Source organism: Eschrichtius robustus, chromosome 13 (assembly GCF_028021215.1).
Source record: "Eschrichtius robustus isolate mEscRob2 chromosome 13, mEscRob2.pri, whole genome shotgun sequence".
Lineage (NCBI taxonomy): Eukaryota > Metazoa > Chordata > Mammalia > Artiodactyla > Eschrichtiidae > Eschrichtius > Eschrichtius robustus.
The window spans coordinates 15292185-15317170 of NC_090836.1; the positions used below are offsets into that span (position 1 = coordinate 15292185).

Sequence of the window (24986 nt, forward strand, 5' to 3'; positions counted from 1 at the left end):
TGTTCTTCAAGGTCATTATAACGTTGTCCAAGACAGAACCTGGGGTGATTCCTACACAGGAAAGGAAGAGTGATGAGTTGTGAAAATGTGGAATTATTAAAAGCACAGGCTTTGGAAGATGACAGATTTAGATTCCTGGCTTGCCACTTAGCACTCACTGTGTAATCTTTTTGGCATTTCCCAAATCCCTAAGGGTAATCACAGTAGAATATTTTTTATGCAGAGCTCCAATTACCAAAGATTTTAGAATGAGGAATGAAATACCTAGCTCTGTTCCGTTATTTGAAGACAGATTGATCAAAGAAAATGCAAAGAATATTTTTTTTTAAATCTCGAAATCTAACCAGACTAATAAATGAGATGCATCTCATTTTAACTCCTCTTGATGGAGCTAGAAACTTATAATAGTTCATAAAGCATGTATCGCTTTTTGTGCTCAAAATCTTTCTCCCAGCCAATATATAATATGCTCTTATTAACATTTTGTTATTCAACTTTGTTTTCAGCTAATTATCTTGTCAAAGACCTAATAGCAGAAATTCTACATTTTTGTACAAATGACCAGTTATCACCCCAAAATTATCTTCTAAGTGTATGTGGCTATGAAGAATTTTTACAAAAGTAAGTATCTTATTAAGGTAAATTTGGATCATTGTTATAATCTATATTGAGCAGCACTTTCTTTTCTTTTAAATAGACTTTGTACAAACACTATACTCTTATAATCAATTTTCCTCCCTTTAAGGTGAATTTAAAATGTCATGTCATATTGACAGTCTTATTCTTGGTTTTCTTTTGTATTTTGTGTATTTATGGCAACACGTATTTAAGTTACCCGTAACTAGGGTGACCAACCATCTCAGTTTGCCCAGGACTGAAGCAGCTCCCAGGACATGTGAGTTTCAGTTTTGAAATCAAGAGAATCCTGGGCAACCCAAGTTACTTTACTTGTAACAAAGCTTAGTAGGACTGATCACAATTTAAAAAATAAATTCTTTTGTAATAAGTAGTTTTTTTGACTTGGAATAATATTAGCATGTTGATTAACACTGATTTTTCAAAATCACAGAGGGTTTGAGTATTATATTTATAACATTTTCATAAAAGTCTAAGTTTTAAAACACCATCTTCAATTCTTTATTCAGGCAGCTCATTAAAACAATTAGAAAAGTTTGTTCTCATATATGTCAACTGCAAATATTTATTTGATAGAAAACTTACTTAGTGTACCACAATAACTCTTATCCTAAAATTCCTTAAAGACCAACTTTGAAAATATAATACAACTTTAAGAAAGGAAATATTTCTCTCCTGATATTTACATTTCCTCTTTGTGTTTCTACAAGTACCTAAAGATTGACAACAGTCTTATGAAAGTAAAAATGTATTTCTTTTGAGACATCCATTGTTACTGTCACTGTTATTCCACCATGAATGTGCTTGAAAATATCTTGTCGGTAATTTTCTTTTATCATGTAATGTTAACTATGAGTGACTTTTAAGACTGGTTTTCTCCTTTTTGTGTTCTCAGTTACAACAAAATCATTTCACTCTTTTTTTCTTGTTAGCATAAACATAATAGATTTCTGAAAAGTTTTTATACTCATTTATTTTTATTAAAATTCATTTACGTGGGTTTATGAAGTTAGGAAAGTTGCCAAGTATTAGTGTAGATTAATTACAGTCAGTTATTATCTAATGGAAATTGAAGGATATGTACATATCTGGAATTTGCTTACTTTTTAAGAGTAATAGTTTATCAGTATTGATATATATTAGTAAGCAGAATATTCATTACTATTCTTTCTAATATCTAAAGGAATATATATTTTATTCAGATTTTTTTTCATTTATTCCTATGTAATTTGTCTTAAAAATATGTCCTTAAAGACTTGGATAATCTGTTCATATTTTTCTGTAGAGGGAACACGGGTAACATGTAATAAGTTAATAATGCAATAAGTAATAATTTAAACTCTAACAGTTACAGTACTACACTTCATCTGAAGTACCCAACTAATTTTGATTGCAATGATAATAATAATAATAGTTGTCACTTATGAAGTGCTAATTATTTCCTAGTCTCAAATTGGGTAAACATCTAAGTCTTACAATATATCAATGAGATAGATACTATAATAACCCATTTTACAGATGGGCCATCTGAGGCTTTGTTCAAGGTGACACAACTAGGAAGCTGGTAGGGTCAAGCCTGAACTCAAACCCAGGTTTGGCTGCCTGCATAACCTTGGCTCTTAACTATAAAACAATACTAAAAATCCCGTAAGCAGGATTCAGAAAATAGCAAATGGTTCTTCATGCTGGAGCATGGGGTGGAAATTATACACAGTTGTGCAGGGTTTATAACAGTCCAATTCAACACCTACTAAATAAGCGCACACGTGTGCAAGGGATTTGGTTTATCACTGAGAATACAAAGACGATTTAGATATAATCCTTGCCTTTTTCCTTGGCTAAGGAATTCATAAAGCCATGTCATCAGTTATTACAATGCCCTATTGTGAGTGCAGTATTAGTTTTATTATACACCAACTACCTGTAGATCAAAGAGAGAAGGATTAACAGCAAGAATAAGGAAATGGTGCAAAGGAAAGTCAATGACCAATATATATTTAAACTAAATACTGAGGAAAGAAATAAGTACTTAACAGCTTAAATGTTAATGTTAATAGCTTTAGAACATATAAAATGTGCATAGATTACAAAAAAAATAATTATCAAGATTAAAAAACAGGCTAAGAACGTGAATAGCAATTCAGTGGTCAAGAAATTACTTAAAGAGTTTAACGACAAACATGCAGTTAAAACAATGAGATGCCATCTTTGCCTATCAAATTGTTAAAATATTTATTATGATGAAATTCAGTGGGAAAATGGACAAAATCCAAACAGCTGCTAGCAATTTAAACTGATATAGCATTCTCTAAAGGGAATTTTGTCAAAAATGTGTCAGAAGTCTATAGAAATGTGTCGAAAACATATATGTGTTTCATCTATTCTGCTTCTACAAATATTTCTAAGAAACAATCATAATTATACAAAAAGACTTAAATACAAAATTCTACATTCACCATAGCATAATTTCTAATACTAACAAAAAAACTAACTCTCCAATAGTACTCAAAAATAGTGGTAAAATTGTGAACATAATTTCATTATAATATGCCATAGACTTTATAAATTAATAAAAATACAATATCATATATCTTGATATGAAAACACGTATCATAGTTTTTAAGGGTGACAAGATATATTTTCAAACCACATTTTAATATATTAATATTTGTTAAAATAAGTATATTACTATTTGGAAAAGAAATAAAAATCCTATACATGAAAATGTAATCCTATACACTAAATGAAATCCTATACACTAAAATGTTGGAGTAGCCACTCCTTGAAAAAGAACTACAATACAGATAATATTTATTCATTTCTTTTTTTACTTACAAAATGTCTACAATAAACATGTCTTTTTTTGCTATCAGGAGATTAAGGAAATAAATTATTTTGGAGGATGGGAGAAGCATTTAAGTGATCATATGAACAGTAATGTATGCTTAAAAAGAGTTAAAAACTCGAGTTAGGAGAACATAACTGAACATATGAAAGATGACAGAGCTTGTGCTAAAGTAGCAGCAGTGGGGCTAAACAGGAAGTATTAAGTCCCTGGAGTATTAAAACAGTGGAATTAATGTAACTTGGCAACTAAATATGTGATGTCACCTGAAATAAAAACGCACAACGTGAAAACTGTGCGTTACAATTTTTGGGGGGGACTTGATGAGGACTATAGCCTCTCAGCTATCTCTGAGGAACTGCTCTGAAGAGTTACGATGGAGAGATCAGCTTATATGTGATTTTGGAGAAAGGGTACATGCAATCAAACACATCTCAGTAGAAGGTTACTGCTAGTCAGGAGGCACAGATATCTTAGTTAATGATTTTCGTGCATTTCTAAGTATGGAAAGATGCAAGAAACTGGAATCATAAAATTTTCTCCTGAAAATATCTAACTATCTGAAAGCCAGCTCTGCCAGTTTTCCCAGAGCACAGAGTGCCTCATTCCTGATCTCTGCCCTGAACTCCTTTCACGGTGTGGAGGTCGGCAACTGCAGTGGCTAATGACTCAATCCTTGTAGAGCCATGTGGTGAGCAACATTCTTTAGTTGACAGCGGGATTGCCTGGAGGGAGTAGAAGATGATGACTAGTTTTGATGTGAGTTCAGTAACGACGATACAGTTATCAGAGAAATGGAAGTTTGAGGGTATACAATAATTAATCAAGTTTGAAACACATTGAGTATGTGAGTGCCAAGGGTCATCTGTTATTGAGGAAATAGCTCAGATTTTAGGAAATCTGGTGTGGATTAAGGAACTGTTAGCTCTAAGAAGGAATGGAAGTCTTAGAGACAGATGCAATCACGTAGGGAAAGTGACAAAAGAAAGGATCCTGAGAACATTAACATATAAAAGACGGAAGGAGGAGGAGGAGCAGAAAAAGGAAATTGGAAAAAAGCAATTCAAATTGTAGGACACCTTGGAAAACGTGCCTTTCAGAAGAAGGGAAGAGAAAGTTTCAATTACTAAGTAAATAGTGTCAAATTCTGAAAATAAATTAGATGAGGATTGAAAAATCATCATTAAATATGGCAATTACAAAATGAGTTGGTGATTCAAATAAGAACAAGTTTAGTAAAACGGAGGAGAAAAAAGCAAGATTGCAATGAGCTAAGGAGAATGGAAGGTGTTAAACAGAAACACATAAGCAGACTACTCTCTCAGAAGTAATGTGTGGTGATAAAAGCCTGGAGAAAAATGGGGTTTTAGATGCTGAGGAGAATCAGTCTGGAGATTTGGGGAATGTGGATAAGAGAGATTTGAAAATATTCATAAGCTGAAGGGAAAGAACCAATGGAGAGGGAAGTATTGAAGGCAGAGAATATATCAATGGTGAGGAGTTGAGAGAAGATGGGATCAAAAAGACAGATAAAGAAGTTAGCAGTGCCCTGAAGGAGGACCTTTCCTTCCCTGAAAGATCAGCAGGAGTTCAAACAAATATAATTTTTTTTTAATTTTAATAACCAGAAAGATAACTATGCATTTGGAAAACTGGATCTCTGATAAAAGCAGGAATGCTTAAGCAAGTTGCATAGAAATGAAAATAATGATATTATAACAATAAAAACAATAAGAAAATCGATTTTACTTATTAAAAGCCTCTTATGGGCTAGAATTTTCACATGTAATACCATCCATTCTCATATAAGAAAGGCATAATTATTCCCATTTTGCATATGGGAAAATTGAGGCTAAAAGAAATTAAATGACTTGCTAAAGGTCATAAAATTGGAAGCAGCAAAGTCAGGATGGCACAGGTTTATCTGACTCTGAAGCCCACAGTCTTTCCACTCTATTACAAAGCCTCCTTTCATGATAAAGGGCCACTTGAAAACAAAAATTACAGGATAACGCTTCATTAAGAATAATGACCATATATTGTGCAATAAACACAATATATGTTGAGCTTATAATTCAACTTATAGCGTTTAGGTCAAACTCAAGGAAAAGATACATAACTTACAGAACGCTCATTTTCTGACGTGTATAAAATTTTTTAAAACTTTTAATCAGGAAGTGTTTAGAAATGCTTTGACTAAAATAATGTTAAATCATAATCACTGAAGATGGACTTTCTGTCATTTCCAAATTTCTGATTAGGTAAAAATTGACTTTCTTTTTGGTATCTTGAGACAGTTTAAGCAAATGAAGAATATGAAAACAAATCCTTCCCACTATTTGTAACACTACTCTCTAACACCGTTGATTTGGCAAAATGAGTTAACCTCCTTTAACTTCAAATTCTTTTCCTCTTAAAAACTGCATTTTTAATATATTTTTCTACTGTAAAAAATAAGCTGTAGGATTATATTTTAGTATTTTTTAATTCCAAGTGTAAAATTTTATTAAGCCTCTACTAGTCCTTTCATTATATATGGATTGCTATGAGCTCCTGTGAATCATAGTTCTAAATCAATTAAAAATATTATATGGTTGTTAAAATATAATAAACTAAAAAATGGATAAGTATTCCCCCTCCAAAAAAACCCCACTATTACTGTTGTAGAATGATGTAGAAAGATTTTTCATTTTAAACTCCCTTATGTTATCAGAACTATGTTCCTTAACCTGTTTTATGAAGATAGTAATAAATTATATTTATCTACTTTTGCAGTTTCTCATCTACTTTGGATTAGATAAGGGCAAATCCTTAAAATTTAAACTCCTTGGTTTCTTCCAGAAGGTGTATCAGTCTGTTAAAATAGTCACAAAAAAGTAACTACTTGAACTAACCAAGTTTTGAGGAAGTAGCTAAGACCTTTCATCATCAAAATTAAATGTCAATGGTCAGGATACTTTTTCACTACTTTGCTAGTAGTATTTTTGTGATTCTCTATTTTTTAATTTCCTCCTTAAGTCATATTTTGCTATTTTATTGAATTCATCTGTCTTAACCAGGGTTAGTCAAGTAATAAATAAAATCCTGGAAAGGGGGGAAATGTAAATAAAGAGGAGGATAGATAGACATAAATTACACATAAATCTATATTTATATTGATATGTTAAAACAGTGTTCTCAAACTTTAATTTGTATATGAATCACCTGAGGATCTTGTTAGAAAACAGATTCTGACTCACTTGGTCTGGGATGGGGAGGAGACTGCATTTCTAACAGACTCCTGGGTGATGCTCATGCTAATGGTCCATGGTTGACATTTCAAGTAGCAAGATATTACAGACCAGGGATACTAGTGACCTAAGAATTTTGACTCAATGAAAAAATAATTGACACATTTTTTTAATACCAGTACCTTGCACAAATATTGAATTTAATCAACAAAATAAGATGTTATACTTCATAGCATATTTAAAAATTAAGAAAGATAACTTTCTTAGCAAGCCAAAATTCCCCTTTTTAAAGGTCAACTATATTATTTTTACAGCTCATTAAATACTCATTTTAATCTAGTATGACAAACTCTTTCTGTCAATTAAAATATTCCATTCTCACTCTGGCTCTTGCTCTGGCACTCCCTCTCCCTGTTAAACACTTTTATAAATCCAGTAACTCACTCTAATAACACATCTCCATAACTCTTCTCTAAATGAGAAAGTTCCTGACCATGATACCTGGATATCATGCTAGTCTTATGAGGTACTTCAATTACCATCAAAAAGAGTTTCATTAAGTATCAGTCTTCTCCTCAAAAACTGCTTTACAAACAGGGTTTTTAAATTATAAGCAAAGAGTAAATGAAAGCATTACAACTTTATCAGTTTTATCACAGGCTGTTGGCAGCTTAAAACAAAGTTGTGAGCAATATGAAGCACGGATACTGAATCAGCAAATCAGAATAAATTAGACTGAGAAATAATAAAAAATATTAGCATCTTCCATTACATTCCTGGTTTTAGCCCCCAAGTTAACTGCCATGGTAGGAGTGTCCTTGGTAATCCCATTTCCCTAGTTCTCATGACCTTACTGAGTAGACAGACCCCCTCGGGCTGATGCAGTGGCAGACGTGAGGACAGGGACTCTAACTTCCTGTCTTTTCCATGAGATGCAGCACAGATACAAAGGCCTAGGGACAGAAAGACTGTTTCCTAGAGTGTTCCTGTGTCTGCTCTCTTTCCAGAGAGTAAGAGTAGTTGTACCTTCTCCTAGACTCATACATTTATAATACATGAAGTATAATACTACTTCATAATTTTATCCTTTATGATCTAAGAGCCTGATATTTACTAGGAGTGCAGGTTTTCCTGTTTCTTACTCCTAATCTATGTGATTTGAGTAATTTCTTTTCTCAAAAGTCTTGGCCTTCCCTGGCCGCACAGTGGTTAAGAATCCGCCTGCCAATGCAGGGGACACGGGTTCGAGCCCTGGTCCAGGAAGATCCCACGTGCCGCGGAGCAACTAAGCCTGTGTGCCACAACTACTGAGCCTGTGCTCTAGAGCCCGTGAATCACAACTACTGAGCCCGTGTGCCATAACTACTGAAGCCCGTGTGCCTAGAGCCCGTGCTCCGCAACAAGAGAAGCCACTGCAATGAGAAGCCTGTGCACCACAACGAAAAGTAGTCCCCACTCACCACAACTAGAGAAAGCCCACGTGCAGCAAGGAAGACCCAACACAACCATAAATAAATAAATACATAAAGAAATAAACTAAAAAAAATAAAGTCTTGCTATAAGTCTTACTTTCTAATTCAACTTAAAAACAATTTTCCTTACCAGCTTCTGTACTGCAGAATAAATAAAATGTACTGCACCTAAAAGCTATAGTTGAATAAATCATGACTGCATTGTCAATAGTAAGGCGCATAAGGAGAAAGTAAATAATCTTTCTTGAAAATTCTGCTTGGGCCTATTGCTTACAGTTATGGCCACGTTTTACATCCTTGACTTAAACAAGACAAAACAAAACTTTTCTTTATAATTTAATTGAGTCTTGTCAAGGAATTCTAGAACTCAGAGTACTAAAAAAATGTAAAAGAAAAGAAAAAGAAAACCTATGGTAATTAAAAATCTTACTTTGAAATTGTCATATATATTCTTAAATCTAAATTAAGAAACAGTATCTACCTCTTGATTCACCACCAGCATTGATTAGTCTGATCTGGTTATCTACTCTGGCGTCCCTTTTTTCTCTCCTGACCTCTCCTAGGAGAGAAAATGTTGAATTCCTTTGATTAGAGTAAGAAAATCCTCTTCAAAAATTAAATCTAATTAGAATTTTTAAATAATCTTAAGAAAACTTCTAGGTTAAAAAATGTTTTAGCTAATCCCATTACAATTAGTATTAATTTATTCTTTAAACATTTGATTATAAATTGGAATTGTCTTTTATTCAAAGTAAAAATCAGACTATTAATTACCAGTGAGGAAAAGGCTAGGTAATATTTTATAAAGTTTAAAGTAATAGATTATACTCATTAGCAGTAAAAGCTCAGTTACATATATTCCTGGGGTGGTGTGGAATGAGTCTTTTTATTCTCAATGAAATTAAGGATCTCATTTAGCAAACTTGAACAAATTGATTAGTTTCAGCACATTCAGAACAGCTAAGAATTCCAATATTATAATCTAATCTGTTGTAACTTTTTAGATTTACTTTGAGCAAATAAACAGATTAAGGTGTGTTTCTCTTTTACATAACTTTGCTTTCTTCTTATAAAATCACAGAACCATGTCAGAGCATAGGAAAGAACATCATCACTTTGAGAGCTCTCACACACAATAATGAAAACATGTTCTGCTAATAAATCATTCATTAAGAGTATCTTGAGTTACTTCAGTTTAGTTTTGGATCTCCTTCAAAGTACTCTTCCTAACACTTTAATATTAACTTCGGTTGCTATCTTTAATAAATAGTTAACTAAAAATTAATAATACTAATATATACAAACTTGCATTTGGTTCTAGCCAATAACTGTACTAGAACTAATGTCCCAGTTTGTGAATACTCTATACATATCTTCCTTTGAAAGCAATTCCCCAAAGGGCTTACACTAAATAAAGATGCTTATTATTGAAAGAAACATGTAAAAATTATAGCATATTTCAGCTCCATGCTTTTTTTAAAGCTTTGTGATTGTGCAAGCATCATTAACCAACAGACTTGATAAAAAGAGTCACAAAGCTGTTGCATGATTTTTCCATGAAGACAAGGCAAATCAGAACTAAATGCAGGTACATAATTTAATTTCATTATACCTAAAACTATAGTAGCCAACATGCATCTATCAAGTTATTTTTGCTTACTCAAGTCTTGTTTACTTCTAAAAGCTAAGAATTATTAATCCCCCTAATTTTGAATTAATTGAGCTTTAAATAGCCTAGTGCTCTATTTATCTTAAATAAGGTAAAGAAATTATTAGCTAAGAATACCTGAATTACGTAATATTTCAAATTAGCCAATATCACTTTAATAAGGCTTACATGTGCTATTTTAATCTTAGTTCTTGAATGTTTTGTATTAGGAAAGTCCACAGAATGTTTCTTCACTGGACATTTGTGGGAAAAATAATGAAACTTGAAATGGAATAAAATCCATATTTTTGATCCTCCAAGTTGGTGACTATATTACAAATTTTACATAAAACAACTCAAAAAAAACCTCCCTGGAGCTCAGTATATATTTTTGCAAAAGATACAAAGTTCCAGCTTCACTGCTGTGTTTCTTTCTTATTGACCCTCTTTTTTTTTTTCTTTTTTTTTGCCTGCGTTGCGTCTTCATTGCTGCGTGCGGTCTTTCTTTAGTTGCAGCGAGCAGGGGCTACTCTTCGTTGCGGTGAACAGGCTTCTCATTGTGGTGGCTTCTCTTGTTTTGGAGCACAGGCTCTAGGCACGCAGGCTTCAGTAGTTGTAGCACATGGGCTCAGTAGTTGTGGCTCACGGGTTTAGCTGCTCCGTGGCATGTGGGATCTTCCCAGACCAGGAATCAAACCCATGTCCCCTGCATTAGGCAAGTGGATTCTTAACCACTGTGCCACCAGGGAAGTCCTGACCCTCTGTCTTAATTAACTTCATTTATATAGATTGTTGTTACTTTTCTTTTTTTTTTAATTTTTTTTTTTTTTTTTTGGCTGCATTGGGTCTTTGTTGCTGCGCATGGGCTTTCTCTAGTTGTGGCAAGCGGGGGCTAGTCTTTGTTGCGGTGCACGGGCTTCTCATTGCAGTGACTTCTCTTGTTGCAGAGCACAGGCTCTAGGTGCGCGGGCTTCAGTAGTTGTGGCTCGCGGGCTCTAGAGCACAGGCTCAGTAGTTGTGGTGCATGGGCTTAGTTGCTCCGCAGCATGTGGGATCTGCCCGGACCAGGGCTCGAATCCGTGTTCCCTGCACTGGCAGGCGGATTCTTAACCACTGCACCACCAGGGAAGCCCTACTTTTCTTTTATGCATACATAGCTTAATAGAGAGGGCACTGTAAAATTGGAAGTTGTTATAAAACTTTTCCTCTAGATTAAAAAAAAAAAAATCCCTTGCAATATGTTCAATTTCATTTTATTTTTGAATTTAAAAAAGTATGTATACTATATATGTAAAGGAATACAGCCATATTCAAGTGAAGAAGCATTAGGGATAGTTGCCTTTTTACAGGCTGGAGGGAATTAAGAAAAATGCGGCAAGATCTTTTAGGTCCAGTTTTCCCTTGAGTAGTTGCTGTTGGTATCCATTTATGCTCCATCGAAGGCCTCTGTTCAAAACCATGACCCTCCTCTACTAACCACCCCATGGCTGTGAGCTATAGTTTTAGAATTTCACCTATGCTTGTCTCTCCAAGTCATGAAGTTTAACTTTCTTACTCAAGTTTCCCCTGAAAGCAAAATAACTATAAATGAGAGGAGCACTGGTTGAGGAAAACAACATATCGCTGATATTTATCTATGCTGAGCCAGCAATAAATACCACTTTAAGCATAAAATCCAGGTCATTTCCACTAGTTACAAAGCTCACTGGAACTAAAGATATGGTAGATATCAATATAACATCATAGAAATTTTTAAGTGGCAAATACCAAAGGAAGGTGTGGGTGTGCATGTGTGTGTGTTCATGTGTGTGTACATAAGTACCTGAAAAATGCTCTGTGGAGTACTACAGTATTATTAATATTTTAATGTCTTGTCGTACTCACCTTACATTTCTTAGTCAACCAAAGTATTAAAAGTCAGCTTAATTACTGAGTTTTCTTAAAGAAACATATTTAATAGCTGTCAGCAATCCCGGCTCTCAATATTTGTAAGATAAAACTAAAATACTTTTTTCGATCTATGACTGTAATATTTCACAAAACATCTCTGTGACTACTTCCTATACATCAGAATGGAGAAAATTTAGATCTAGTGATCCTATAAAATAAGAATATGTATTCATCCTGATGAAAGAGTAATGTTGATAAATGTGAGTTTTCAAGGAGTTCTTAGGCTGAATCAGTATTCATAGGTTGGACATTATTTAGGATGTCTTTTTTGCCTGTAGGACAAATTTAAAGTATCTGCACGCGACTTTTTGGTGTTAATGTTATTAATCTCTTAATATATACATACTGCCATGTATAAACTGCTCATGTGATAAACTTTAAAATAATATGAGCTACTTATGAATAGGAAATAGGAGTAATTATGTGCAAGGATTCAGCCTTTTGGTGTTCATCTTAAATGACAGTCATATTCAGAAAACAGTTCCTAAGATAGCAACAAGCACATAGCTGGAATCAAATATTTGTTGAGAGAATAAATAAATGGATGTGCAGAATTTTTATTTACGAGTATATATGAAGAAAAAACTAAACTTCTGATTGTATCATAGAGATTGAGTTCATTTAACAGTTGAAGTTTTCTACATTATTATTAAATAAAACTAAGCACCCACATTTGAAATGTTACCAGATTGAGAAAAACACCTGGTGTGTATAATCTGCGATAGAAAATACCAATGTTCACATTATAAGCATAGTAATACCTGCTGTGGCCTGTTCTCTCAGTGCTCGAACTCTGCTCTCCACGTTACCCATCTTAGCAGCAATATTTTTAATATTTTTCATTTCTCTTTCTCTTGGTGTGGTAGTCTTTCTTCCTATATTTTTCCAATACCTAGAGTCCTCAAACAGAAACTTAATTTTCCTTATCCCATTTACTAACTAAATTCTACCTACCACCTTTCTATTCTTTAATGCTTTATTTTCTTTTTCTCTCTTCTCTTTCATTTTCTGTAGATCAACACTGTCTAATAGAAATATAATGTGGGCCACATAATTGAGTTTTCTACTAGCCACATTAAAAAAAATAATAAAAAGAAACAGGTGGAAATAAATTTCAATGTAATTTTTTTGTTTGTTTTGGCCATGCCACCTGGCCTGCAGGATCTCAGTTCCCAGACCAGGGATTGAACCTGCACCCTTGCCAGTGAAAGCACTGAGTCCTACCCACTGGACCGACAGGGAATTCCCTAATGTAATATTTTATTTAGCTCAATATACCAAACATATTATCATTTAACCATGTAATCAGAATTAAAAACATATTGAGATGTTTTATATTCCTTTTTTATGCTAAGTCTTCAAAATTCAGTGTGTATTTTACGCTTACAGCACATCTTAATTCAGATAGCCACACTGCAAGTGCTCAGTAGCCATAAGTGTCTAAGAGTTACAATACTGGATAGTGTAGCCCTAGATCATCAAAGACAAATTAATCAAAATGGTGGTCTTGCCAAATAGAGTGATGGCAAAGTGGTGAACAGTAGTTTCCAGCTCTTAGAAAGTGCAAGGGTTATTGGAGGGTCTGTAGTCCTTTCAATAACATCAGAGACTTAACCTTAAGGGACATAGCACAGTAATAGTTTTTGTTATTGCTAACACACACAAAAAGGACTGTTTAGTATTTTAAACATGATATCCCCCAAAAAGATGTACCAAATACAAATTCTTCTGCAATATGACATATTTCTGTAACATGAGTTAGTTTATTCAGAGTAGTCACCTTCATACAGGTAAATTTTTCTGGCATATGAATGTTTTGCTCCACTAAGTAACAGTGGCTGAATGCAAAGTACACATGAAGCTGCTGAGGGCGACAGTAGTATACCAGTGACCAGTGACCATTCACCCAACATGCATTTTTTTTCTCAACTTGGCTTCAGGCTCTGTCTTGAAAATGTTTATTGAAGAATTCTCCACAATTTTTGTACATTTTGCCCTCATCTCTATATTCAGCAGCATCAAAAAACTTTCTTACATCCTCTTCCACCAAGCTAAAGACATTTTTAAAAGCCAGGTCTGTTATTTACTGTAGTATGTCTTTAAATTTTTGAAATTAGATATGCCTTTTTGTACTAAGGGGTGTGTGTGTGTGTGTGTGTGCACAAGCGCACACACTCTGCTTAGAGACCTGTATTGATTTGAGTGGTCTCTTCCAGCCCTATTTTCCCATGAGATCTTTTATTTTTAGTCCACAATTTGCAGAACACCTCAATCCCCCCTTTTACAAGAAGAAACACATGTATCACATTATAACAGGAATGCTTGAATCTATAAATAAACTTCAAGTATGCTATATTTACTCCAAATATTTATGTTCTAATCTCTGATCTTATTTGGTTGAACCCAGTGTCCTTACTTGTGAAATGAGAGAGTTGGACCAGAAAAGTCCTTCCTTTCCAGTTTTTGAGCTCTCTCGTCATGCAAAATTATTCCCATAATTAAAATGATAATTATATATCTTCAGAACTGGATTAATACATTAGACTGAAAATGCGAATACACCCACCAGCCCACCAAAATTCTCATGAAATGACAGGAAAAAATATTAATAAAAAACCTTCTGGTAAAACAAGAAAGAGTGATAGCACACAAAGGACAGAATGACTGCAAGCGGATTGTAGAGCTCCCAAGTAAATGTCAAAAGATATTTAAAATAGAAGGGACTTGGGACATCTGTTTGACAGCTTTATAAAAAAATAGACAATTTCCTAAGGAATCATGAATTTCAAAATTAGCTCAAGAAGTATAAATGTGAAATACAACAAAGAGCAGTGGGGAGCAGAAAATGAAGTTTTAGGCAAATTGCACCAAACTTTGAGGGAATAGATAATTCTCAATTATATGAACTGTTCCAGGACTGAGAAAAAGGTGTATGCAGTTTACAAGGCTAGTTTAATTGCAATGCCTAAAACAAAGATTAAACACAAAACATTAAGATTATAGGCCAATCTAAATTTTGCTATGTAGAAAAAAGAAACTTTAAAAATTGCAAATTAAATCTACCAGTGGATGCACCTACCCAAGAATGTAAAGATAATTATACTTATACATTGGAAAAATCTACTGATACAATTAACATATTAACATATTCAAAGAAAAAATGATCTTCTCAATATGATGTATCCAGTAGATGCAGAAAACTCATTAAATAAAATCTGAAGCTTATTCATAATTTTAAAAAATCATTAACAAAACAGACAACAAAAGTATGTACCAGGGACACAGTAAATATCGTATTTGTTAATCATTCTATGCATTCTCTATAACGTCAAGAAAAAAGAGAAGGATGTCTATTTTCATTACTACTATTCAACAGTGTGCCAAGCATCCTAGACATCACATTAGGATAAGAAAGTTAAAGGAAGCAAAAATATTGGAAAGAAATAAAGTTGTCCAGAAACAGATCAGATATTTATGAAAATTGTTCATGTGATAAATATAATAAGTCAGAGATGAAAAGATGTCCTCATTAATTAGGGATGTTCAGGCAAATTGTTATTATGTTGAAAAAAATGTCTAAAATTGGAGCTGTATATTCCTCTTTACTCAACAAATGCATTCCAGATAGATCATTAAAAACTACTACTGCTGAATTAAGTGTGGAAGAAACAACTTCAAAAGATTAGAATAATCAGGAATCTAAACCAATTCTCCATTCAGGTTGTTCCTCAACTTCAAGTATATGTTCCTCATTAAAGAAGCTGCAGCTGGAAATTAAAGATAATTACTTATAGGTTTGGTTTATGACAGAAAGGCACAAAATTGTAATCAACAGACCCTTCACCTATATCAACAGCTTTCTTTATTCTAGCAACAAAACTTTGCTTACTGACAGGCTATTTAACTATTTTTAGTTTAAAAATAAAGTATATTAAGATATCTGTCTTTTTTATAATTCTCATCTCATAACTTTTTGGATCAACTGATCTACTACTTTTCTCGATTTCATCAGGTAAATTATAAAAGAATCTGGAAAAATTTTGAAATGATTTCTACTTGGGCAATTGTAGCATAATGAAAGAGAACTGAATTAAAGTCATATTAAGCTCTAAGATTTATTTGAGAGTGTGATATTAATAATGATTGAGGTTGCAATGGAAAAGATTTAAGATATGTTTTACTAGAAAAAAATTAGGTAACCAGTAGAAGATTAAAATTAATTATGTCTCCTAAGCCTCTAAAGATAAGAGAAAAAAGAGACTCAGGACTCAAATAAACCCAAAAAATGGAGGAAAAAAATTTAAAAACAAATATGGTTAATACAAACCTATAATAACATAGCAGATGGTATTGCTATGAATGGAGTACTTTAAATTTTCTGATTAGGAAGCAAAGTCTCAGAAAATAAGTTAAGTTTATCTAAGGTTAGAGACACAGCTAAAATAAAATTGATCTCATTTTTAACATAAATGTATGTGTGGTTGGCCATTTATGTCAGCCTATATAAAAAAGTACAATAAACTCTTGGTAACTGTTATTTTGGAAAAAGGGAAATAATTTTCAAACCTTTTCTGTTTTGCACAATTTAGTACAATTCAAATGTTTTCCCTTAGACTATATTCCTATAATGTAACTTAAAAAAAAAAAAGAAAATTTATAGAGGAAAAATTCCTTCCAAAGTCTGTTAATTAGCCAAAATCTGATAATTACCCAGACCCTACCCCTGCCACACACCCACAAATACAGAGTGAGGCAAAGATAAGGGAAGAACTAGGACCTACTTTTAGAAGGGAGTTGAACTGACAGATTCAGCAAATAAAAATATAGAACGTTCAGTTAAATTTGAATTTCAAAAATTCCAATTATTCTTAGTATAAGTATGGATCGAATATTATACAAAACGTATTTATACTAAAAATTTTTATTCATTGTTATCTGAAATTCATATCTATTGGACATCTATTTTATCTGGTAAGCCTGCTAAGGGACATACATACAGGTGGGTAAAATAAGGTAGTTCAGGAAAGCAGTAGCCATATCTGAGGCTGAATTCACTGTACTGGGGACCAGAGTCCAGACTTCAACACATTGAAGAAAAGGAAGCTTTGAGAGCAAGGTGGGTCACTGCTCTTAAAGTGGTTCCCAGAATAGAAAGAGGAAAATAGAACTCTAAGCATGGAAAGAAGAATTAGGGTTGGGGGAAATGAAACGAGAGGAACCTGAGTATATGTGATAGAATATGAGAATGGCCCTTGGAGGAAGGCAGGAATCAATGATTCCAGAAACTCAGGGAATACACTGGCCATGTCTTATGTCTGGACTCACAGTAGAAATAACTCAAGGAACAATATAAGAGCCCTATAGATAGCAATGGAACAGGAATCTAGTTTAGACTAATGGGAGGAATGGGAATAGAAGGGGAAACACATGCTGTGAACACTAACACTCACCAAAATGGATAGGTGTTGGATTTTCTTAAAAAATAGCAGTTGTCAAAATAACATTTACAGAGAATATAGTAGATATCAACAGAGTAATGCTCTATTTGTCGGACATTGTTAGAAATAGGTGGTCCCAAACATCTAATGGGTTTTCCAGATAAATGAATACATCACCTGAAGGGCCCCAAATTTTTAATGAGTGTTTTTTTTTCCCTGAAATCTTTCATGTATTTAACCAAAATCCTTAAAGTGCTACATTAACATAATTCATCCCTTTTAATGACTAAGTCACTATAAATATCAAAATTTAAATCTATAAAGGAGATCATATAATAAAAGCCTTTCATTTAAAAGAAGTAGAATCAGATTGTATTCCAAACACTATGTGGTGAATCAGTAATTCATTCTGCTCATCATTTAATTTGTGATTAGGAAATATTTACAGAGAGAGGAAGGAAGGAAGGAAGGGAGGGAGGGAGGGAGGGAGGGAGACAGCGGGAAAATATAATTACACCATTAGAAATTTCTGAAATGTGTAAGGATATTTTTTGTTTAATCTGCTTGTCAAACCTTTGATGTAGACATTAATATCCCAACTCTAAAAAGGAAAATATTGAGTTTCAGACAGTTTAATTGGCCTAAGGTCACAAAGCTAGTAAATCTGTCTCTAAAGCCAATGACATTTCTACCACACGGCTCTGCTTCCTTGATACAGTGGTCCCCACAAACACTTTGTGGCATCACTTAGACCTCCCAGAAGCATGTTGTCCTCAGCTTTGCGATGGCTGGGTGAAAGTAACTTTGAATATGTTAAGTATTCTTTATTATGTCTATTCTAAATGTGTCTAGTCATTTTCTAATGTAATGCATTTGAAAATACGTGTAATATCTTGTCATTTAAAACAATATGAGGAAGGATCTTCCTGGTGGTCCAGTGGGTAGGACTCCGAGCTCCCAATGCAGGGGCCCGGGATTTGATCCCTGGTCGGGAAACTAGATCCCGCATGCATGCCACAACTAAGAGTCCACATGCTGCAACTAAGAAGTCCGCATGCCGCCACTAAAGATCCCGCATGCCGCAGTTAAGACCCGGTGCAGCCAAAATACATAAATAATAAATAAATAAATAAAATATTAGAAAAACAATATGAAGAGATATATATCTATATACATATATTAGATAGATGATAGATAGGTAGATAGATAGATAGTAGATAGATAGGTAGATAGATAGATATAAATAAAACTAGGGATAGATATAAAACTTTTAACCAGACTAAGTTTCAAAAATAAAAGGAAATGAAGTCAGGGAGGAGAACATATACTTGGGGAAATTATAGGAGGAAGTAACTGTATTATTTTTTTTCTCTTTCAGTGATCACTATTTGGGAAGCCACAGAATATTTCAGAAAAATAAATCCGTTATTCAACTTAATCTACAGAAAAATAGGGAATCTCCAGGAAAGTTATCTCGAAAGGTAAGACTTTCTTAGCTTTGGTTTCAATTAGCAAATGTATTATTTTAAGGACAATATTCCCATCCTTATGGATTATTGCCATTTTGTGATTAAAATATGTTTAATGAATACATATTTGCGTATATTTACTGAAACATAATGAAATATTTATCTTTATGTCTGTTAACAATTTGGACTGAAGCAACTACATGAACACACTACTGCAACCTCAGTATGATAAATCTACTAGTCTCTTGAAAAATCATTTATGAGTAACTTATTAATGTTATCTTATTCATACTATCCATGAATCCACCAGGAAATGAATGGAACAGAAAAAGTGAAGGGGAAACCATGGAAGGAAGAAAAATAACACAACTCTTGTCCTATCTGAAGACTACGGTGGTATCAACACAGTTTAAATCAGGACAGATTAATATTCATAATATATATAATAAAACTACTTAGAAAGGGATTACTGTGCTTTAATGACAGTTTCATGGTGTTAGATATAAATTTTATTCCCTGTGTGATGTCTTGAGTTACTTCAAACCCAAATTGCACAGTATGCAGTAAACCTTGATATTTTAGCAGTTTTTATCTGTAGAATCTTCCAGTTACCTGCTATAGGCAAAAATCCCATCACCCTGTCATTTACATCAGATAACAGACTTGCAGTGCATGACTTTTTTTTTCTAGTCTGAGGTGCTTCATCATAAAAAGTGTCAGGTGGTGCATTAGGTTGCAATATATCTATGTGGAACATAACATAACGAGGCCAAAAGAGAGTTGTTTAGAAATGTCTTTTGGAACTGGTACCCAGCTCAGCCAGTGTTGACAGCTCCAGGGCCATGCATCTGAACTCTCCACAAAGAAACAGTATAAAGTACAACTAATACCCTCAGAATTAATAAATCTAAGAGTCTTCAAATTGTCCTCAGTGTTGATGAAAAAGCTGAAATTATCATGTTTCATTTCAATGGGGGGTGGGAGAGAAAATGTATAGTTCAAATTTCTACTCTTGTTTAGAAGTTGCATATTGCTAAAGAAAAAAAAAACTATCTCATTGGTAGTAATCCACAAATCATACATATTTCAGTTTCATGTAAATTAAGGTTTATTCTGAAATGCATATAACTCCACTACTTTGATGTAATATGTATCCAGCATATATTTTACATCTGAAACTTTAATATTTCTATCATATTTACTCTTTACAACAATTCCATGTGTCAAATATTATTAAAAATAAGGACACTGAATCCCAGGGCGCTCATGACTTTCCTCAGGTCACATTCATGGAACTGGTAAGTAGAGGACCTTGGATTTGAGCCCAGTCAGTGAGTCTTCACATACCTTATGCTACCAATTTATATTACAAAAACACTTAGAACTTATGGGCTACACTCAAAAGTCTTAGATGTGGTTTCAGAGCAATTAGTCAAAATTCTACCTTTATATTCTTTTTTGGTGTTGTTTTGTTTTCCACAGCTTTATCCACATACCCCAAAGTCTGGGCCATGATAGGTATTCAATGATAATTAACCACATTAAGTATATATTAGGTGCCAGGCACTGTTATTAGGGCTTTACATGTATTAATTCGTAACAGCCCTAAAGCAAATACAATAGGATGTTAGACTATATGATATTTTAGTCTTTTACTATTAAAACTCTAAAACTTTATTAATGTTAGTTAAGACACTTAAAATTTCAAAAATTTACTCATGATATTGGAAATATTGAGGAGCACAGACATTGGTGTGTTATGTCAAAATGATGTATATGTTGCAATCTGATGCATCACACTTTTTGTTGTAAGCTTTTAATACCCATTGAGTAGATTAGATTATAATTTCAATTGAAAACCTTGTATTTGAAGAAAATTTAAAAAAATAATAATTGCCTTGTTTTATAAAATATTCTTTCAGGAATAGACATAGTATGCTGATTAATTCAATATAACTGAGAAAGTTTATCAATTTGTGACCCTTCTTCATGGTCTGAATTGCTATATTTAAAATAAATGACCAATGATTTTTTTTCTTTTATATATCTATGGTAAGGGAATGGTGAATGGTCTTCTCTCTTATTATTTAAAATAATGTCAAAATTATCTATGATTTTCATAATTTCAGCTGTAAGCTAAACATTTATGAATAATTAAATTTTCTTTCTAGTAAAACAACATAAAATTGGCTTGATAATATTCTTTTTATATAATATTAGGAATATAATGATAGCTATCATTCTATTAAATTTATTGACACCATTAACTTTCAGTAGATATTTCAGAGTATTCTAATTGTAAAAGGCATTGCAAAGCTCAATTCATCTTAGATGGCTTTTCTATTTTAAACTCACTCCTATTACACTGATATATAGTGATTTAATTCATGTTCCATGAGATTATTCATAAAACATGTTGAAAGTCTTTAGAAATCATCCTATATTTCAAAATTTTTAAATTCCTGTCTTGATTAGAAGTGATGTGAATGGCTGAGACTTTTTAAAAAATTTTTTCTTCCTTTCTCTCAAGTTTGATCAAAAGTATTGCCAACATTGTAGACATTAATCGTAAAATTAAGATTTCTTTCTAGTTCAAGAAAACATTCACAAAACATTTACAGCAATAGATTTCTGTATGAAAAAAAGGAAAAAAATACCTTAATGTTTTTCTTAAGACAAAGGTATGGCCCTCACCTTTGGAGAAAAGTAAATTGCACAATATATTCCATGGACAACTGCTCAAACTTTCCTCCAACCCTTTGAGATCTTTTAGATAAAATTTTTTTCTTGTAAGTCACTCTATGACAATGGACAATTCCCCCTCCCCCAAAAGTATCTCTGGAAGCCAAGTAAAGTGGTTTTTAAATGAATAGGATTATGTTATTCAGAAAGATGCAAATAAGTCATATTATTTATATGCTGCTTTGGTTTTAACTTCTGAAATAAGGCAAATGCCAAATACTACACTTCAAATCTTAATACCTCTATTCTCACTCTGGTTTTCACTCTCTATTTTCCCTTCCCTTTCACTGTCCTCTCCATGCCTAAAGTTTTGCTTTCTCTACTGCAGAAAAATTTGTCTTAACCACTATGACACTTTCAGATTTCATCAGCCAGTGACTCTAGAGGTAAATTCCTACTGAGTAAGCCTCACGTTTTCAAGTTCCTTAGCATTTCTACAAAGCATTCTTTTTTCATAGCATGCACTCAAGGTACTATAACAATAACCTTATTCTTTCCATGTTACCTAGCTTCCTTCTTCTTTCTCACAATACAACCCAATATAAAAATTAATTTACCTTTGACCTTAAGCCATGTAAAGGTTTTCCTTCTGATGTTTTCTGTCAGAAATTCTAATAGGCAGTTTTAAAAATACATTGTGTGTGTACTGACATACAGGATTACATGCATCCCAGGCATGGAGGAACTCATTCAGCTGTCAAACTTAACGTCACTGTGTGGTGAAAAAGTGCAATTATGATGGAGTATATTTGCATTTTCTGCAGACTTGCATAGGGTTTTCATGGATGCCCATTCCAGAAGAGCTAATCAAGGAGTTATGATGTGAGAGTGTGTGTGTGTGTGTGTGTGTGTGTGTGTGTGTGTGCATGCATACATGTGGACCAGAGGACTCATATTTTAAGATGAGTAGTTCCTGCTCATCTTGCCAGAAAAATACAGTGCCATCTGATAACTCCTGGAATTTACACCTATCAGTAGTTGTCTTTCATTCGCATAATTGAATATTCATGAGATGGAAGGTTCTCTTACGCTGACGTTTTGGTGGCAAGGTATGGAAAATCTGAAAAAAGGAGGAGTCCATTCTGTGTCTGCCGGCCAATCTGGCAAGCTGTCAAGTCTTATACTGCCACGGATTCGTGGCCTACATGTAAAGAAAATGTGCACGTATGTGGGAGAACTGGTGTCTGAAAAACTGCCTTCCTGCTAGGAGAAATTAATGTTTGACCTTGGTGATGGCAGTATGTTTTTCAACTATCCTTGGGGTTTATCCTCAACCAAAGCTCAGCTTTCTGTTTTACTTTTGAAAAGAATGCTTATACAGTTGAGGAGAGTCTTATAAGGTCTTTAAAACAAAGTATTAAAATGATAAATGCGAGTTATCAAAAGAGGTGAATAAAATGACAGCAGGAAGTTATGGACCTATTTTTATCTGGTATTCGTTCCTATTCACTCTATAAATATTAATATATTCTGCTGTCTACAGCCTGAAGATGACCACAGTCAGTTTTATCTGAACCAACTTCTAGAATTTATGCATATTTGGAAAGTATCCAGGTAAGACATTTTATTCCTGTTCCACGACTACTTTCTGACTGAGTTCTCAAGTGCCAAATCACAATATTTTTCAGTCGATTGTAATAACTGTCCTTTCACTAGTACTGTGGAAGCTATTGTACTTTTAATAGATATCTCCCTTTGGCAAATTCTGTTAATAATTATCTATTCTTCACAGCTATTCAGATACATAGAAGAGCTGCTAACACCTTCCAGAACAATCTAACATTCATTTAAAAATATCTCTGCTACCAGTTATTACATTTTCAAGGATTTTTTTCCTCATTCATTTTGTAAATTTGATTGTGCATGTGTCACTAAGCTCTTTGTATAACTGAATTCCCATAGTTTGAAAGTCACCATCTCCTGCTTTAAATTCCTTTCTGGAACACCGTGAAAATAATTGGTACACTATAAACAGAGGAGTGTGACTTCAAATTGGAAGACTCAAGTGACAGCAAATGAACATATCCTAATTGAGTCTGATATCTCAACGTATACATGTATTATTTGAAAGAACAGACCTATCAGGAAGCTAACCTGGGAGAAGATATCAGTGCTACAGGGTGCCTTTATCTGGAATTAAAGTTGTTCTGAGCTGAATGAGCAAAAAATGGAGTGTGGGAGGTATATGTCATAAATCTCTAAAGCACAGCCCGATATAAGAATGAGTTTAAATTGTTTTTAGTGACTATTAATAATAGCTATCACTTCCTGGAGTTCTAATACATTTTGTATACATCGTCGCATCTAATTCTCCCCACAACCCCATAACAATACATATTATCTTACTTCAGAATCAAGGAAACTGAAGTTCTGGAAGGGTAAATAACTTGCCTGGGGTCGGCCGCTCAGTTTGTTAGTAGTAGGATTCACATCGCTGTCTGCAATTTGCAAAGGCCACATTCTTTCATTAAACTATCATATCTTTCCATTTTTTTTTCCTTTTTTGTGTCTTTCTCTCCCCCCCTCCCCCCGCCCCAGTATTCGGCCTCATACCATAAAATCATAGAATGGGTAAAACTTAGGAGGACTTTTGATATAATTTAATTCAAATTTTTACTGTATTGCTAATTACATGCATCAGATAGGTCCCCATCAAAATGGCATATTAAACAAAGGTTGTATTCCAAAATAAATTTATAAATCAACAACTACCACAACAACAAACGCAGAGAGAGACATCAAACCTGACAAATTCTTTAAAAATTGGGGAATCCCTGGGAATCAGAGACTTGTTTTGAACTGTTCTGTGGAGGGCGGTGACTTGTAGGTGGCTGCTACCTGGGGCACAGAGAGACAAAAGGAGGCTGTGAGTCCCATAGGATTTATTCGCTCACTTTTCTTTTTTTATTGTATTTTTTTTATTGAAGTATAGTTGACAGACAATATTTCTTCATTACTTTTCTTCTTTTTGTTGTTCCTCCAACTGGGTAATTTCAAGAAATCTGTCTTTGAGTTTACTGAGTCTTCTGCTTGGTCTAGTCTATCAAATTCTTCAGCTCAGTCATTGTATTCTTTAGTGCAAAGATTTCTGTTTGGTTCTTTCTTATGTTTTCTACCTCTTTACTGAATTTCTCATTCTGTTCTTGTATTGTTATGCTAAGTGCATTAAATTCTTTTTCTGTGTTCTCTTGTGGTCCTCTGAGCATCTTTAGGACAATCATTTTGAATTTTTTGTCAGACAATTCTTGTATCTCCATTTCTTTGGGGTCAGTTGCTGGAAGTTTACTGTATTCTTTTGGTGGTGTCATATTTCCCTGATTCATTGTGGTCTTGTAGCCTTGCATAGCTGTCTGTATGCAGGAAGAAGCAGTCAACTCTTCCAGACTTTATGGGCTGCCTTCAGTACGGGAAGACCTTCACCTACAGGCGAGGGCCAACTGGAACGTGCTGTGACCCTGGGCCTAGTGGTGCCAGGCACCAAGTGCAGGGTTGTGAGACAATGCCAGGTCGGGGGGTCGGGGGGCACGATGTCTCCTCAGCTCAGGTCACTGGGGTC

The 24986-nt window shown here is 33.8% G+C and overlaps 1 protein-coding gene across 3 annotated transcripts in view; it reads left to right on the forward strand.

The window, feature by feature from the left end:
- The window catches only part of PIK3C2G (phosphatidylinositol-4-phosphate 3-kinase catalytic subunit type 2 gamma), a 346938-nt gene that overhangs the window by 13669 nt on the left and 308283 nt on the right, over positions 1 to 24986 (forward strand). For all 3 annotated transcript variants that reach the window (XM_068560099.1, XM_068560101.1, XM_068560102.1), the window contains exons 4-6: positions 507 to 621; positions 18598 to 18700; positions 22914 to 22984. In XM_068560099.1, coding sequence (XP_068416200.1) covers positions 507 to 621; positions 18598 to 18700; positions 22914 to 22984 — 289 coding nt within the window. The remainder of the gene's footprint in view (positions 1 to 506; positions 622 to 18597; positions 18701 to 22913; positions 22985 to 24986) is intronic.